This window comes from Mastomys coucha, unplaced genomic scaffold (assembly GCF_008632895.1).
Source record: "Mastomys coucha isolate ucsf_1 unplaced genomic scaffold, UCSF_Mcou_1 pScaffold21, whole genome shotgun sequence".
In the NCBI taxonomy this organism is placed as follows: Eukaryota; Metazoa; Chordata; class Mammalia; order Rodentia; family Muridae; genus Mastomys; species Mastomys coucha.
The window spans coordinates 116,796,141-116,811,524 of NW_022196904.1; the positions used below are offsets into that span (position 1 = coordinate 116,796,141).

General features: G+C 46.6%; 1 protein-coding gene across 1 annotated transcript; it reads right to left on the reverse strand.

Annotated features, from left to right (window-relative positions):
* Window positions 1-183: 183 nt before the first annotated feature.
* On the reverse strand, window positions 184-8,166 carry LOC116100915 (cardiotrophin-2). Its single transcript, XM_031384630.1, has 3 exons — window positions 8,151-8,166; window positions 5,014-5,153; window positions 184-642 (listed from the first exon to the last, which is right to left on the reverse strand). Exons 1-3 carry the CDS (start codon window positions 8,164-8,166, stop codon window positions 184-186), a joined length of 615 nt encoding a protein of 204 aa, XP_031240490.1.
* Window positions 8,167-15,384: the final 7,218 nt, after the last annotated feature.

The window sequence follows — 15,384 nt, forward strand, 5'->3', positions numbered from 1 at the left end:
GCCTGGCAGGAAGATCCAGACAATAATAAGGAGGAGAGGTTTGGCTTCCAGGAAATATTCCCAAATGCTTGGCACACAGGCCCTGTCTGCTAAGTGGGATGTGGTGTGTTCTCAGTCTCAGAAGTAAGGCAGGAATGAGTCCTCTGAAAGAGAAATTCTTGGGACTTTTGATAGAAGGCTGACCTATGCTGGGTACTTGGCCTTGAGGAGAGCCAAGTCCCTCACAGCTCGGTCCGTCCAGTGGCCATATTCCCGGGTCACTATGTAGCCTCGGCATTTCCTCTCAAAGGCTGAGGCCCCAAAAGGGACAAACCCCAGAGTATCCTCTTCTGGAGGGATGGGCAGCCCTAGAGCAGTCATGATGGCAGCCATGTTGCCCAATAGGCCCTGGGCCCTGAGTCTTGCTGCTCCTAGCTGGGCCAGTAGGACAGGACTGCCAGGATTCAGATCACTCTGGTCATCTCCCACGAGCTGGAGGTGCTGAGTCAAGGCTAGGAAGGCTTCCTGGGCTCGGCTTAGCCGCTCTGCATCTTCCATTGCATGCCAGGTCTTGAAGGAGACAGCTGCAGAAGGCAGGGTGCTGAGCTGGAGTTCAGGTGCAGAGAAGCCGGGGTCACTGAAGGGGCTGCCCTGATACTGGAGCTGCAGGGGTGAGAGACAGAAGTAAGGGGTCTGAAGGAGAGACTGGCACGGTCCCAAAGGAAGCCACTCTTCCCCACCCTTCTGGAGGTGCACGGGTAATCAAGGGGACTGCAGGTTCCCTTTTGTCCTCTGTGTGTCAGCTGTGTCTCACTGAGTCACAAGAATCCATAGCTCTGCTCGACAGTGTGGTACAATGCTAGGAATAATATGCATAAAAATGAACACAGCATCTAGCGTGTATATAAATAATAACCACTACCGACTAATATATGAATATCAATGAACAGTATGACTATTTCCTTCATGTTCAATCCAAATACATTATTAGCAGGTAGTAACTGATGACTCTCTCTTGCTTTGTTTTGTTTTGTTGTTTTACTTTCTTTTTCTTTTTTTCAAGGTTTATTTATTTATTATATGTAAGTATACTGTAGCTGTCTTCAGATGCACCAGAAGAGAGAAGAGGGCATCACATCTCATTACAGATGGTTGTGAACCACCATGTGGTTGTTGGGATTTGAACTCAGGACCTTCAGCAGAGCAGTCGGTGTTCTTAACCACTGAGCCATCTCTCCAGACCCCTTTTTTCTTTTCTTTTCTTTCTTTTTTTTTTTTTTTTTAGACAGGGTTTCTTTATGCAGCCCTGGCTTCCCTGGAACTCTGTAGACCAGATTAGCCTTAAACTCAGAGATTTGCCTGCCTTTGTAGACCAGGCTTGCTGTGAACTCAGAAATCTACCTGCCTCTGCCTCCCCCACAAATGCTAGGACTAAAGGTATGTACCACCACCTTTATTTTCTAAACAGGGTCTCACTATGTATCCATCACTGTGTATCTGTAAGTCTATATGGAGGCTGGCCTCAAACACTCAGAAATCTGCCTACCTCTGCTACCTGAGTTTGGGACTGAAGGAGTGTACTATGTTCAGCCTCTGATGTTTTTATTCATAGTATTTAGAAGCTTATCTTCTCGTCTGTACAAATCAAGACTCACAGATTCATTTGGATTACTTGTGGGTTGTTTTGTATTGTTTTGTTTAGTTTTTATTATTATTTTGTTTTGTTTTGTTTTTTTCGAGATAGGGTTTCTCTGTGTATCCCTGGCTCTCCTGGAACTCACTCTGTAGACCAGGCTGGCCTCGAAGTCAGAAATCCGCCTGCCTCTGCCTCCCAAATGCTGGGACTAAAGGCGTGCGCCACCACCACCCGGCCGTTTTGTTTAGTTTTTAAAAGAATTATTTTATGTGTATGGTTGTTTTGCTTACATGCAATATCCATGTGTGTGCCCAGTGCCCTTGGAGGCCAGAAGAATGAATCAAATTTCCTGGGACTGGAGTTGTAGATAGTTGTGAGCCACGATGTGAGTACTGAGAATTGAACTGAACTCAAGGGCAGCCGGTGCTTTCCACCACAGTGTGTGTGTGTGTGTGTGTGTGTGTGTGTGTGTGTGTGTGTGTGTGTGATCTGTCTCCCTGGTTCCTGTTTGTTTTGAAAACAGATTCCTGGGGCTGGTGAGATGGCTCAGTGGGGAAGAGCAGAGCACCAACTTCGGAAGGTCATGAGTTCAAATCCCAGCAACTACATGGTGGCTCACAACCACCGGTAATGAGATCTGACGCCCTCTTCTGGTGCATCTGAAGACAGCTACAGTGTACTTACATATAATAAATAAATAAATCTTAAAAAAAAAAAAAAAAAGAAAGAAAGAAAACAGATTCCTGCTATGTGATCCAGAATGCCTTGTACTCACAATTGTCCTTGTACCTTCTAATTGCTGAAATGACAGACATGTGCTACTATGCCAGACTTGACACTGCTTATATAACGTTTTAAAAATATACACTAAGTATTTTCTTGTGTGTGTGTGTGTGTGTGTGTGTGTGTGCGCACAGAGTACATGCACCTGACTAAGGTGCTTTCCTTCCTACCTGTGGGTTCCCAAGATTGAACTCAGTCATCAGGTTAGTGGCAAGCACCTTCACCTACTCAGCCAGCTTTTTTTTTTTTTTTAGATTTTTTTTTTTTTTAAAAGATTTATTTATTTATTATAAGTACACTGTAGCTGTCTTCAGATGCACCAGAAGAGGGCATCAGATCTCATTATGGGTGGTTGTGAGCCACTATGTGGTTGCTGGGATTTGAACTCATGACCTTTAGAAGAACAATCAGTGCTCTTACCAGCTGAGCCATCTCACCAACCCAGATTTATTTATTTATTTAATGTATATGTATACACTGTGGTTGTGAGCCTTCATGTGGTTGTTGGGAATTGAATTTAGGACCTCTGCTAGCTCCAGTCAGCCCCGCTCGCTTGTCCACTCCACTTGCTCAGGCCCAAAGATTTATTTATTATTATAAATAAGTACTCTGTCGCTGTCTTCAGATGCATCAGAAGAGGGCGTCAGATCTCATTACGGGTGGTTGTGAGCCACCATGTGGTTGCTGGGATTTGAACTCAGGACCTTCGGAAGAGCAGTCAGTGCTCTTACCTGCTGAGCCATCTTGCCAACCCCATCTTTTTTTTTTTTTAAGATTTATTTATTTAATTTATGTATATGAGTACACTGTAGCTGTCTTCAGACACAACAGAAGAGATCACATTGCAGATGGTTGTGAGCCATCATGTGGCTGCTGAGAATTGAACTTAGGACCTTTGGAAGAGCAATCAGTGCTTTTAAGCACTGAGCCATCTCTCTACCCATTACTCAGCCATCTTGACATTCCTTCTTTCTGTAATTTTCAGTGTGGTTTGTTTTTTCCTCCAAAGTCTCACGTAGCCCAAGCTGCTCTTAAACTCATTGTGTGCCAAGGATGATGACCTTGAACTCTTGCTGCTTCTGCCACCTAAGTGCTAGCCTTACAGATGTACGCATCACACCTAGCCTGACACAGAACCCTCACACACACTTATAGACCTAACTGATAGATCCCTAATCTCATCCCCACTTTGCAGGTAGAAAAACAGACTTATGGTATTCAACGATATGCAGGGAATAGTGGAAGAGATAAGACTAGAACCTAGATATATTTTGTTTGTTTGTTTGTTTTGGCTTTTTGAGACAGTGTTTCTTTTTATAGCCATGGCTGTCCTGGAACTCACTCTGTAGACCAGGCAGATCTTGAGCTCAGAGATCCACCTGCCTCTGCTTCCTCTGTGCTGGGATTAAAGGTGTGCACTACCACACCTAGCCTAGAACTGAGATTTTGTAGCTGTAATGTTTTAAAGAACAATGTAACAGAAGAGTTGAAACCCCAGGGTCTCAGAACCAGGCAGCTATGTAATTTAGGAAGGGACAGGGCTAGGATTGGGGCTCCATTTTCTCACCTATAAAATAGATCCTTGTTCCATCATTCAGGAGAGTTTTAGGGGGTCCATGAGCCAATGGGACAGAGCACTAGACTAGACTAGAGCTGAAGTAAGCGCAGGGCATGAGCTGGTTCCAGAAGAATAACTCCGTAAGGTTCTAGATGTGGTGTGTGTGTCCTTGTGTGTTTGTGTATCCTGTATGTATGTGTCTGTGTCCCTGTGTGCGTGTGTGTGTGTATCTTGTGTATTTTGTGTGTCTGTGTGTATCCTGTGTGTATGAGTCTGTGTCCCTGTGTGCGCGCGCGCGTCTGTGTGTGCACATGTGTGTGTGTGTGTGTGTGAGGTCCAGTAAAAACAGAGTCACACATTATTAGTGGCTTTTTAATAAAGGTTTGTTGTAGTTTTCCTCTTTACCCAGCTAGCTCCCAAATAATTGAAACTGGACTATTACAATTATTTAACAAGTTTTAAGGACACAACAACTGAGCAGTATTACTCTATTTTAATCCTTTCAAATAATCTGGCTACCTCCCAGTCAAAATCCCAGTGGTACTTGTTTTAGCTCTGAGCTGGCTCTCTGGACTCCAGGTGTTTTTGCCTGCTGTCTCCTCAATTCTTTCCCCAAGGCAAATCCCTACTTCCTCTCTCTCCTCTTCCTACCCACTTGGCTGGCAGGAAGTCCAGCCCTATTCTCTCCGCTCCTCAGTCACTGGTTGATCAGCTTCCTTGTTGACCAATCAGGGAATAATTGGGGAGCAGTGTTTACACAACACAGAGAGGGAGAAGATTCTCAGAACCATGCATGGGGAGACAGAAATCAGCATTTGAGTAATACAAGGACAGTCTTTACACAGGGCACAATACCTACAACACATAACTTTGTGGATGAGGAGGTCAGGACCAGGGGAAGAGAGTTGGCCAGCTTGATGGCACTCAGCCATCAGTGACCACACAAGTAAATGTGTCTCTGGCTAAGAGTACCTGCCCACTTCAAATTCACAAAGAGGTTTCCCTTTCCCTTCCAGCATCTTCTCCCCAACCCCTCCATATGCCCAATGTCACTCACATAGGTCTGTAACAAAGCTGATGTGTTCTTCTGCATGTAGAGAGCCAGGCTGTAGGCTTGACCGATGGGCTCTGATGGGGAGATGGGGGCTGCAGGACTGAGGCGTGGCAACAACAGGCTCAGCAGGCATAGGGGAGTTGCTAGGAGATATAAAAGGGCCATCATTAAGTCCCTAGCCCTCTGATTCATCATTCATTTATTCCAACAATGTCCAAAGAGGCATTTGTGGCCTGTCTTGTCTGTTCTAATCAAGGCAAAATTACCTGGTTGGCTGATGGTTTCATGCCCAGAACTCTCCTTTGAGACAGGGTCTCACTGTGTAACCCTGGCTGTCCTGGAGCTCACTATGTAGACCAGAGTGGCCTCAAACTCACAGAGATCCACCTGCCCCTGCCTCTTGAGTGCTGGGATTACAGGCCTATACTACCTTTTGCAGTTGTGGAAGTATTGCTTATCTGAACATTCATTAAAGTGTTCCCTTAATGGAAATCCATCCAACTCTACAAGGATGCCGACAACTATAATGTGTACTTTACAGTACATTTGTTACTTTCAATTTAAAAAAAAAATTTGAATTGGGCCAGAGAGATAGCTCAGCAGTTAAAAGCACTGGCTGCTCTTCCAAAAGACCCAGGTTCAGTTCCCCCAGCACCCACATGGTGACCTACAACTTTCCTTAACTCCAATTTCAGGAGATCTGATGCTCTCTTTTGACCTCCTCAGGCACAGAAATCAATGATAAAAATTAAAAACATCAGCAACAACAAACTTTGAAAAAAAATCAAAGGATGTACTCAGAACCTAGTCACTTCCCTCCTCCTTGCCGGGTGTAGCACCACAAGCCGAGGCCTGTCCCCCCTCTTCCCTGGTCTCTCTTCCTACCTGGTAGCCCCCTGGTATAGTCCACCCATCCAAGCAAGCCTCTTCTCACTCAGTGTAAGCTCAGGTCAGCAGAGCTTCTGTTCCCTCAGCACTGGCTTTGTTTGTTTATTTGTGTTTGTTTTTCAAAACAGGATTTCTCTGTGTAGCCCTGGCCATCCTAGAACCCAGGATCTTTAGACCAGGCTGGCCTGGAACTCACAGATTAATTTACCTCCTCCTCCTCCACCTTCTACTTTCATGTCCTGTAGATAGAAATTTACATTTCTAGCTGGGCTGTGGTGATGCATGCCTTTAATCCCAGCATTCAGAAGTTCTGTGAGTTTGAGGCTAGCCTGGTCTATAAACCAGCCAGGGATACACAAAGAAACCCTGTCTCAGAGGGGGAAAAATTTAGATTCTGTGTATGAGAGAAATCAAGCAATATTTGTTGGAATCTGACTTATTTTGCTTAGCATAACGATCTAAGTCCCTTCATTTTGTCTGAAAATGTTATCATTTCATTCTTCTATGGCTGACTATAATTCCATGGTGTGTAAAGTACATTTTCTTTTTCCATTCATCTGCTGCTGGGCACGCTAGCTGGATCCAGATCTGGCTACTGTGACTAGTCTTGCAATATGGATGTATAGATATTGAGGACGTAGTCCAGCCTTCTTGGCTTTTGGTTTTTGGGTTTTTTGTTTGTTTGTTTATTTGTTTTTCCAGACAAGGTTTCTCTGTGTAATAGAGCCCTGGCTGTCTTGGAGCTCACTATGGAGACCAGGCTAGCCTAGAACTCACGCAGATCCTCCTATCTCTGTCTTCCAGAGTGCTGGAACTAAACGCATGCACTACCATGGCAGGCCCACCTTTTTGGTTTGGTTTTGGTTTTGGTTTTGGTTTGAGGCAGGGTTTCTAGCAGTGCAAAATTACACTCACTTTATGTTGGAGAAAACCCCACAGCTATATGCATGCAATATAAGCCAGAAAACCTTTTGGTGTTTTGTCTTGAGGTAGGATCTCCTCCCATCTCAATGCTCAGGCTGGCCTTGAGCTTTCTGACCATCTTCCTGCTGCTCGAGCCAGAGTTCTGGGATCACAGGTGTTGGGAACCTGATTGTTTCCCACTTGAATACAAATGATCCTCCCACCCCCTGGTACAGCTTGTGCTTCCATCCAGTGTGAGGTCATCCACCTGGGGGTGGGGGGACAGAAATATAGGATGGTCTCCTTAACTGTCTTACATCCCCAAACTCCAGAACTTCAGAGCCAATCAGAAGAGAACTGAAAGTCAGCCAGGTGGTGTGTGCTTTTAATCCCACTAGAAAGGGCAGATCTCTGAGTTCTATAACAGTCTGGTCTACACAGGGAGACCCTGACTTATTTTAAAAAGAAAGAAAGTAGACGGAGCACAGAGATGCCTTCAGAGTTGGTTCAACAAGGTTGAGTGAGCTCATCTCTTCTCACGTGCCATTATTATTTCCTTGTTTGTAGACAGGGTCATGTTATGTAGCCTAGGATGGAATTTGCTATGTATTCCAGGCTAGCCCCAAACTTACCATCCAGCCTCAACCTCCCAAGTGTTGGGATTACGGACTTGTACCACTGCCCCCAGTATGTCTTCTTTGTTGCTTGTAGCACAAATCTGACAGGGCAGTCGCCACCCCCTGTAGATGTCTGTTCCCTTCTGTGTATCCCACATCTCCTTACAGTACAGTTAGCCTTCCATGTCTGCAGCCATGCATTCATGCAACTGCAGATACAAAATCACACTGGGCGTACAAAGATTGTTTTCCTTCCCTCCTAAACAATACAACATACTACTTACACAGTATTTCCATTGCATCAAGGGTTATAATAGTCTAGAGGAGATATAAAGTATATAAACAGATGTGCATAGGTTATATATGTATATGTATGTATATACATATGTACACACACATAAATACATATATACATGTATATACATATATACACACATATATACACATATATGACATTTTATTTAAGAGACTGGGCATCATTGGAGTTTGGTCTCTGCTGGGGAAGTCTGGAAATCAATCCTCTGTGGATGTCAAGAGACAACTGTACCAATGCACAGTGGGGCTTCTATAACCACTCCTTGAATGGATGGTGAGTAAGTTCTTCTATGTGTAAGAATGTATGGGTTCCCAGCAGTTCTACAATCATTGGGTAACCAAGCTGAACAGGATGCAGCTGGCAAAGCCATCTTCCCTCCTGGCTTCTGGGCCCTGGTGCCCTGTACCCTCACTCACCTAGCAGGCAGTACATCCTCCCTCCTTGGCTCCTTCCTCTGCAGTCTCTGGGTCTTTCCAGGGCACCTGTCCTGTTCCTTGGGTAGCTTTATACCTGGGACTGAGCCCTAGAGCCGCCCAGGAGGGAGGGGAGCTATTCCTTAGGAAAGCAGCAGACAGGGCCCTGCCAGAGAATGACACAGACCCAGCCAGGGCACAGAATAGAGAGTTTTGGGAAGGACCAAGATGAGGGCATATATTCCAGGGGAACCAGAAGCCCCCAGGGCAAGGAATAGCCAGTAAAGGGGACACTAAGGTGACACCCTAGACCCCTAGGGCCCCCAAATTTGACCTTAAACCCTGGTGGTTGGAAAGGAGGGGGCAAGGGCGGGAGAGGATTATGGGGGACAAAGGGAGCCCTGCTCCCTGCTGCTCTGCACGTCCTGGGATCCAGTTTCCCTGGAGGAGGCCGCCCCCTGCTCCGCCCATGAGGACCCAGGTACTGGGCCCTGGCTTTCAAGAAGTTTGGAAAAGGAGCAGGGGGAGTGATTTGAGAAGCCCATGACCCACACCCAGGTGTGCCCCTGAATACAGGAACATGCACCGCACAGGCAATTTCACATGTTCATTTGCTCAAGTACTCGTGGGTCATAAGCCGGTCCCTACTCCAGGTGCTTGGCACAGAATATGGAACAAGATAGGCAAAAATCCCTGCCCATGTGGAGCCGATCCTCCTAGGCATGTCTGTATGCACATATCCTATCAGGCTTGCGTGTACCAGAGTCCTAGACAGATACATACATACCTGTATAAATACACACAGACAAACACATCCCCAGACACTTGAAATCCCAGCTAGAGCACCTATGCATGCAGATGTGCTGCAGATGTGCACTTGGAGGCAGTCACACTTCTCATGTGCAGCTGACAGGAGTCCTCACCCGGCCACATCTCAGTCTCTAAGATAGTCCTGTCCCTCTGCCTAGGCACAGTATACATGTGTAAGTGGCCTCACGTGCACACTCCTGAGACTTGTTTCCTCTCTGGGGATGTCCCAGGGGTGGGGGCGGGGTGCAGAAAAGCTCATTCTGGCCCCTCCTCAGAGATATGGGAACTAGTCCACCATGGAGTGATGCCATCGTCACTCTGACACAGAATGTGTCAGCCAAATCTCATCCATACTCCCTTGAGAGCCGGAGGACAGTTCACCCCACCTCCCCTGGTAGAGGATAATGTGGAGAGAAACTCACATTCATTCACTTAACAGATAGAGTACAGCTCCTACTGTGTGTGGCACTAAGGTAAATGGGAGGTACCCCCCAGTGGAGAAGAGCAACAAGAAACAGAAACTGACAAAAGCTAATGTTTCAGTCCGTATGGAAGCACATACTTACAATCCCAGGACTAAGGAGGCTGACGTGGCTTTGAGGCCAGCCTGGACTACATGAAACCCTGTCTCAAAGTAAAATCCAGTAAAAGTAACACAGCACAAAGTTTTCTCAATGACAAGTGCCTAAGAAGCCAAAAGGGTTCAAAATGATAAGTTGGGGGTGGGGAGTGAGGCAAAATTAACTAAGGAATCCAAGGTCCAGAAAGGAGTAGCTGCTTACCTGGAATCACACAGCAAAGCCCAGGTAAATCCTAGACCCTGTCCCCAGCTCAGGGGTAGGAGTGGGTGTCTCAGATCTGAACTGTGGACTCAGGAGGGAGGTTGAGTAGGGGGTTTCTAGGCAGCATCTCCAAAGAAAGGGGGCTGCCAGGTTGGCAGGTAGGACCAGTGCTAGGTAGGTGATGATGTCAGGGGATTAGGGAAGGCCTATTGAGTGGATGCACTGAGGCGTGGGCCAGGCCATAGCAGTGGAGTAGAGGGAGGAGGTGGAGGGGAACAGATACACGATCTCCACCACTCACAGGTGAAGGCGTGCGTAGCCTCACCCAGGAGGGAAGGCCAGCCCCCACCAGTCTCACCACTGCCTGCCCCCACCAAAGAGCTGGAGGGTCCACCTCTCATCCCAGGGCCAGCACTTTTTGTTCAAAGTGACCGGCTTGGCGTTGGGGAGGTCAGCAGTTCTGTTACCCAGTCTCACCCTACCCTGAGGGTCTGACCGTCTCTATTGCTGTTCTGGTCTGGAGAGAAGCCAATCCCTTGGGAATCCTAGCAGTCTAAAGGTCAATAGGCTTGACAGTCCTGCCTGTGTTCACCACTGGGTTGAGAAAGTTAATCTCTACGAGACTTGGTCTTTACTTCCTTCCTTGTTTGTGGTATTAAGAACAGAACTCACTCGTGCGAGGCTTGGTGGCACACGACGTTAATCCTAGCACTAGGCAGGCAGAGGACATCTGAGTTAGAGGCCAGCCTGGTCTTTATAGTGAGTTCCAGTTGAGACCCTGTCACAAATACTGAGAGAGGGGAGAAGGGAGAAGAGTTGAGCCCAGGCCCTTCCTGTGCTAGTCAAATGCTTTTTTTTTTCCTGAGTTACAACCCTGGCATTACACTTTGTTTATTTGTGTACAGGCGTTGTGTACATATAGGTGTAGGTGCCTGTGGAGGCCAGAAGATGGCGCTAAATCCTTCTGTAGTTAGAGTTGCAGCCCCCTTTAAGCTGGCTCTCCGGCTCTATTATTTTTTTGGCTTTTCAAGAGACAGGGTTTCTCTGTGTAGCTTTCTCTGTCCTGGAACTCACTCTGTAGACCAGGCTGGACTCGAACTCAGAAATCACCCTGCCTCTGTCTCCCAAGTGCTAGGATTAAAGGTGTGTGTCACCACTGCCCAGCTTTTTTGTTTTGTTTGGTTTAGTTTGGTTTGGTTTTTCAAGACAGGTTTCTCTGTATAGCCCTGGTGTCCTGGAACTCACTCTGTAGACTAGGCTGGACTCGAACTCAGAAATCTGCCTGCCTCTGCCTCTCAAGTGCTGGTATTAAAGGCATGCACTTCCACTGCCCAGCCACAAAATGTTTTTAAATGGTGATCTCCAATTGCATCCATTTTCCTTCAAAAAGCATAATTTTATTCTTTATGACTGAGTACAATTTCCTCTTTTTCTCTCTCTCTCTCTCTCCCTCTCCCTCTCCCTATCCCTTTCTCTCATGCACATAGTCCTCTGTTGATAGTCACCTAAGTTGATTCTATACCATCAATGAGAAAGTATCTCTTGTTGAGTTTGAGTCCTTCAGGTACAAAAGCCCTGCAGGCTGCGGCCTTTTATGGGTGGGTTTGTATTTTGAGACAGGGTTTCACTATGTAGCTCAGGCAATTCTGAAACTCACTATGTAGGCCAAGCTAGCCTCAAACTCACAAAGATCTGCCTGCCTCTGCCTCCCAAGCACTTCCAAATCCAGGCGTGGTGGGACACACCTTTAATATGGGCCACCCCTTCTGCTGGAGGCCTACATAAAGACAGTGGAAGAAGGAAGCTTCCTTCTTCCCCCTCCTGAACTTACTTGCCAGCACATCTGTTCTGGAACCTACTTCTAGGGGATTCCAGCTTATACAGAAGACCAGCTGAACCGCCCAGCCTCAGACGGAGCAACATAGCTGCCCGTCGTTGAGTTGATTGGACTGCAGACTGTAAGTCATTCCAATAAAGTCTGTGTCACCAGATGTATTTGTTTTTATTATTGTTGTTGTTGTTTGTTTGTTTTTTTGAGACAGGGTTTCTCTGTGCAGCCCTGGCTGTCCTGGAACTCATATTGTAGTCCAGGTTGGCCTTGAACCCAGAAATCAGCCTGCCTCTGCCTCCCAAGTGCCGGGATTAAAGGCGTGCACCACCACTTCCCTGCTATTTGTTTTTTATGTTATGAGTGTTTGCCTGCAAGTATGCGTATGTACCATGTGTGTACCCAGGGCTCATGGAGGCCAGAAGAAGGGTGTCAAATTCCCCGGAAGTAGACTTATAGTTGTGAGCCAATGGGTGGGTACTGGGAATTGACCTTGATCTACAAGCTCAGCTAATGTTCATTGTTGGGCCATCTCTAGCTCCTTAAATTAACTAACTCAATAACTTAATTTTATCTTTCTTTTTCCCCAGTGCTAATATTGAACTCAAGACTTGTTACATAATGTTCTACCACTGAACTCAATCCCAAAGCCTACATCTAGACTTTTATGCAGGTGCTGGAGATCAAACTTGGGTCCCTGTGTTCATGCAGAAAGCACTTTACCACCTCGACTGTCTCCTCAGTTCTCCTAGTGAGGAGAGGATGCCCCACCATGCTTTCCTTCTGAGCCTAATTCCTACCCTAATTGCAAATGTGGTCCTCAGAGAGCCGATGGCTACTCATCCCCCAAGGCACTCAAGCCCAATCCTAGCATCATTCAGAAACCACATCATGAGGTCCAATATTCACCCCAATCCTATTCCTGTCTTAAGATGGGAGCATGGTGGCAGGCTTCAGAAATAAGCAAGGCCATAGAAAGAGCAAAGGGGTTGGTGGCTGGTGACACACTAGAGCTTAGGGGACAACAGCTCTTGTCCCCTCCGACTACCCTGAACCTTCCCATGCTCCCAGTCCCCTCAGGACAGTGTCTCCATCCCTTAGCCTGGCCTTCAAGACCTTCAGTTTCTGAGTTCCCCATGTTGCCTTTTGCCCTCCACACCTTGTCCTCCCTGTCCATGGTTTCACAGGACACCACACCTTTGACCTGCACATCCTCCTGACTCAGCCTTTCTCACATCCAAACATCCTACTGAGCTCTGACTCATCTGAGAAGCTCTTTGACCTTTACCCCTTGCTAGACTCACTTTGTAGCTGCTTTGGACCTTCAGATCCTTGTGGCCCCTTGTCTATTGATTGGTCACTGTTCCTTATCCTTATCCCGTGTCACTCTTTATCCTCTGCCATCTCCAAATCCCCCTTACTGGGGCATACACAACAAAGAGGTGTCACTATTGGTTACGATTTCATCTCCATAAAAAGAACTTCAGAGATACTGCTCTTTCTTTCCTTTTGTTTTGTTTTGTTTTCAAGATAGGGTCTCTCTGTGAAGTCCTGGAACTCACTCTGTGGACCAGGCTGGCCCTCAATCCAGAGATCCATCTGCCTCTGTCTCCCAAGTGCTGAGATTATAGGCCAGCACCACCACACCTGGTTTTTGTGTGCTGGGGAATCAAACCCAGGGCTTTGTGTCTGTCAGACGGGCACCACTCCAGCTCCAGCCTGGAGAGAAACAACTTAAAGGAAGAAAGATTGATCTTCAAGACAGGGTCGGGAAAGATGGCTCAGTGGTTAAGATCACTGACTGCTCTTCCAGAGGTCCTGAGTTCAATTCCCAGCAATCACGTGGTAGCTCACAACCATCTATATCTATAATGGGATCTGATGGCCTCTTCTGGTGTGTCTGAAGACAACAACAGTGTACTCATATACATTAAATGAATAAATAAATCTTAAAAAAAAAAAAAAAAAAGACAGGGTTTCTCCATGTAGCCCTGGAATCCACCCTGTAGACTAGGCTGGCCTCAAACTCACAGAGATCCATCTGTCTCTGCCTCCTGAGTGCTGGGATTAAAGGTGTGCACCACTATGTCAGAAGGAGATAGTGATCTTGACTCATAGTTGCCGCTCCCTGTGCTTAGACTTATGGCAAAGTGGATGGAAGGGTGTAGTGGGGGACAGTTGTTCACCTTTTGACAACTGAAAAGAAACAGGAGCGATACAGTGGGGTACAGAGATGCTGGAGTGATACAGTGGGGTACGGACCAGACCTGGGCTCAGTTCCCAGTACCCACTTGGTGGCTCACAACCTTATATAACTTCAGTTCCCGGGTCTGCGATACCCTCTTCTGACCTCTGAGGGTATCATGTAAGCATGTGGTACACAGACATACATGCAAGCAAAACACCCATACATATACATGCTAGGCAAGTGCTTTACCTCTGAACTGCACCCACAGTCCTGTTTAAAAGGAAAACATTTGAATGTATGTGTACCTGTGTTTGTGTGGATTTGTGTGCATACAGATGGTCGTGGAGGCCAGAGAGCATCAGATCCAATGGGATGGGGAATTATGTTGTAAGCCACCTGTTGTGAGTGCTGGGAACTGAACTCCAGGCTTCTGTAGGGGCAGTGACTGTTCTTTCTCAGTGAACCACCTTTCAAGCCCTCCAGTTCTTGGTAAATCTTCATTGTGAGACAAGATCTCACTAACTTGCCCAGATTCACTCTGTAACTAAGACAGATTTTGAATTTATGAATAAAAACAATACCACCATAACACTGCATCCGTACCAAATATGCATAGACATTTTTCTGGTCATTATTCTCAGGTGATAGTGTGCAGCAAGTATTTACATGAAATTTACACTCTATGAGGTATTTTTAGCAACCAGTAACACACACACACACTCAGAAAAGCTGGCAATGTGGCTTGGTCTCAGAGCTCCTGCTTGGATTGCTTGGTGACTTTGATAGCCTTAGCACCAAACAAACAAAACCAGCGAATGCCAAATTAGGAATCGAGGAATGTGGAAAAAGAGGAAAAAGGGAAAGAATGAGGACTTTGGGGCTGGGAGGCAGCCAGCCACAGCAAGCCCCTGATAGATCCTGCTAAATTAATCAAGTGAAATTCATCATTCTAGCAGAAGACAGAAACTTTAGTGGCAGCAAGCAGCAAGTGTAAGCTCTCAGAGGGTTCTAGTGTTGGTGAGGCATGGGCCCTGAGCCTAGGGAATTGCAAAGTTGGACCCATTATAAAGTCGGTGGAGGAAGGAGTTCAGTGTAGTTAGTGGATACATTATAATGGGGGGCGGGCTGCTAACCTAGGAGGCCACCTTAACCTAGGTGTGCCACCACCGCCCGGCAACTTTTCACTTTTTTAAAGCAGGGTCTCTTTACATACTCCTGGCTATCCTGGAACTCAATATAAAGACCAGGCTGGCCTGGAACTCAGAGAGAGCTGTAGGGATAAATTTTTTGCAATGTACTTTTAATAAGGGTCCAACCTCTCCTCTGGCCCACCACCCAGCATAGGTAGTGGAACAGAAAAGTCAGCAGGCAGGCACCAGGCACAAACCAGCACCTGTAGTTCAATACTGAAGAAACTACTGGGCTCACTAACTGGCCTGAGGTGAGGCCAGGAAATCTGCAAGCTGCTGCAGGAACTCACAAGCAGTTCTTCTTCAGCAAGTTCCTCTCAGTGGAGGCATTACCACAAGTTGAACTTAACAATGCTATGTAAGGCTGGGCTGTGGTGGCGCACGCCTTTGATCCCAGCACTTGGGAGGCAGAGGCAGATGGATTTCTGAGTTCGAGGCC

Excerpts from the sequence above, each read along its gene's own strand:
- LOC116100915 (XM_031384630.1), bottom strand. Across the intron at positions 643-5,013 it reads CAGCTTTGTTACAGACCTAT|CTCCAGTATCAGGGCAGCCC; the intron begins GTGAGTGACATT and ends TCACCCCTGCAG.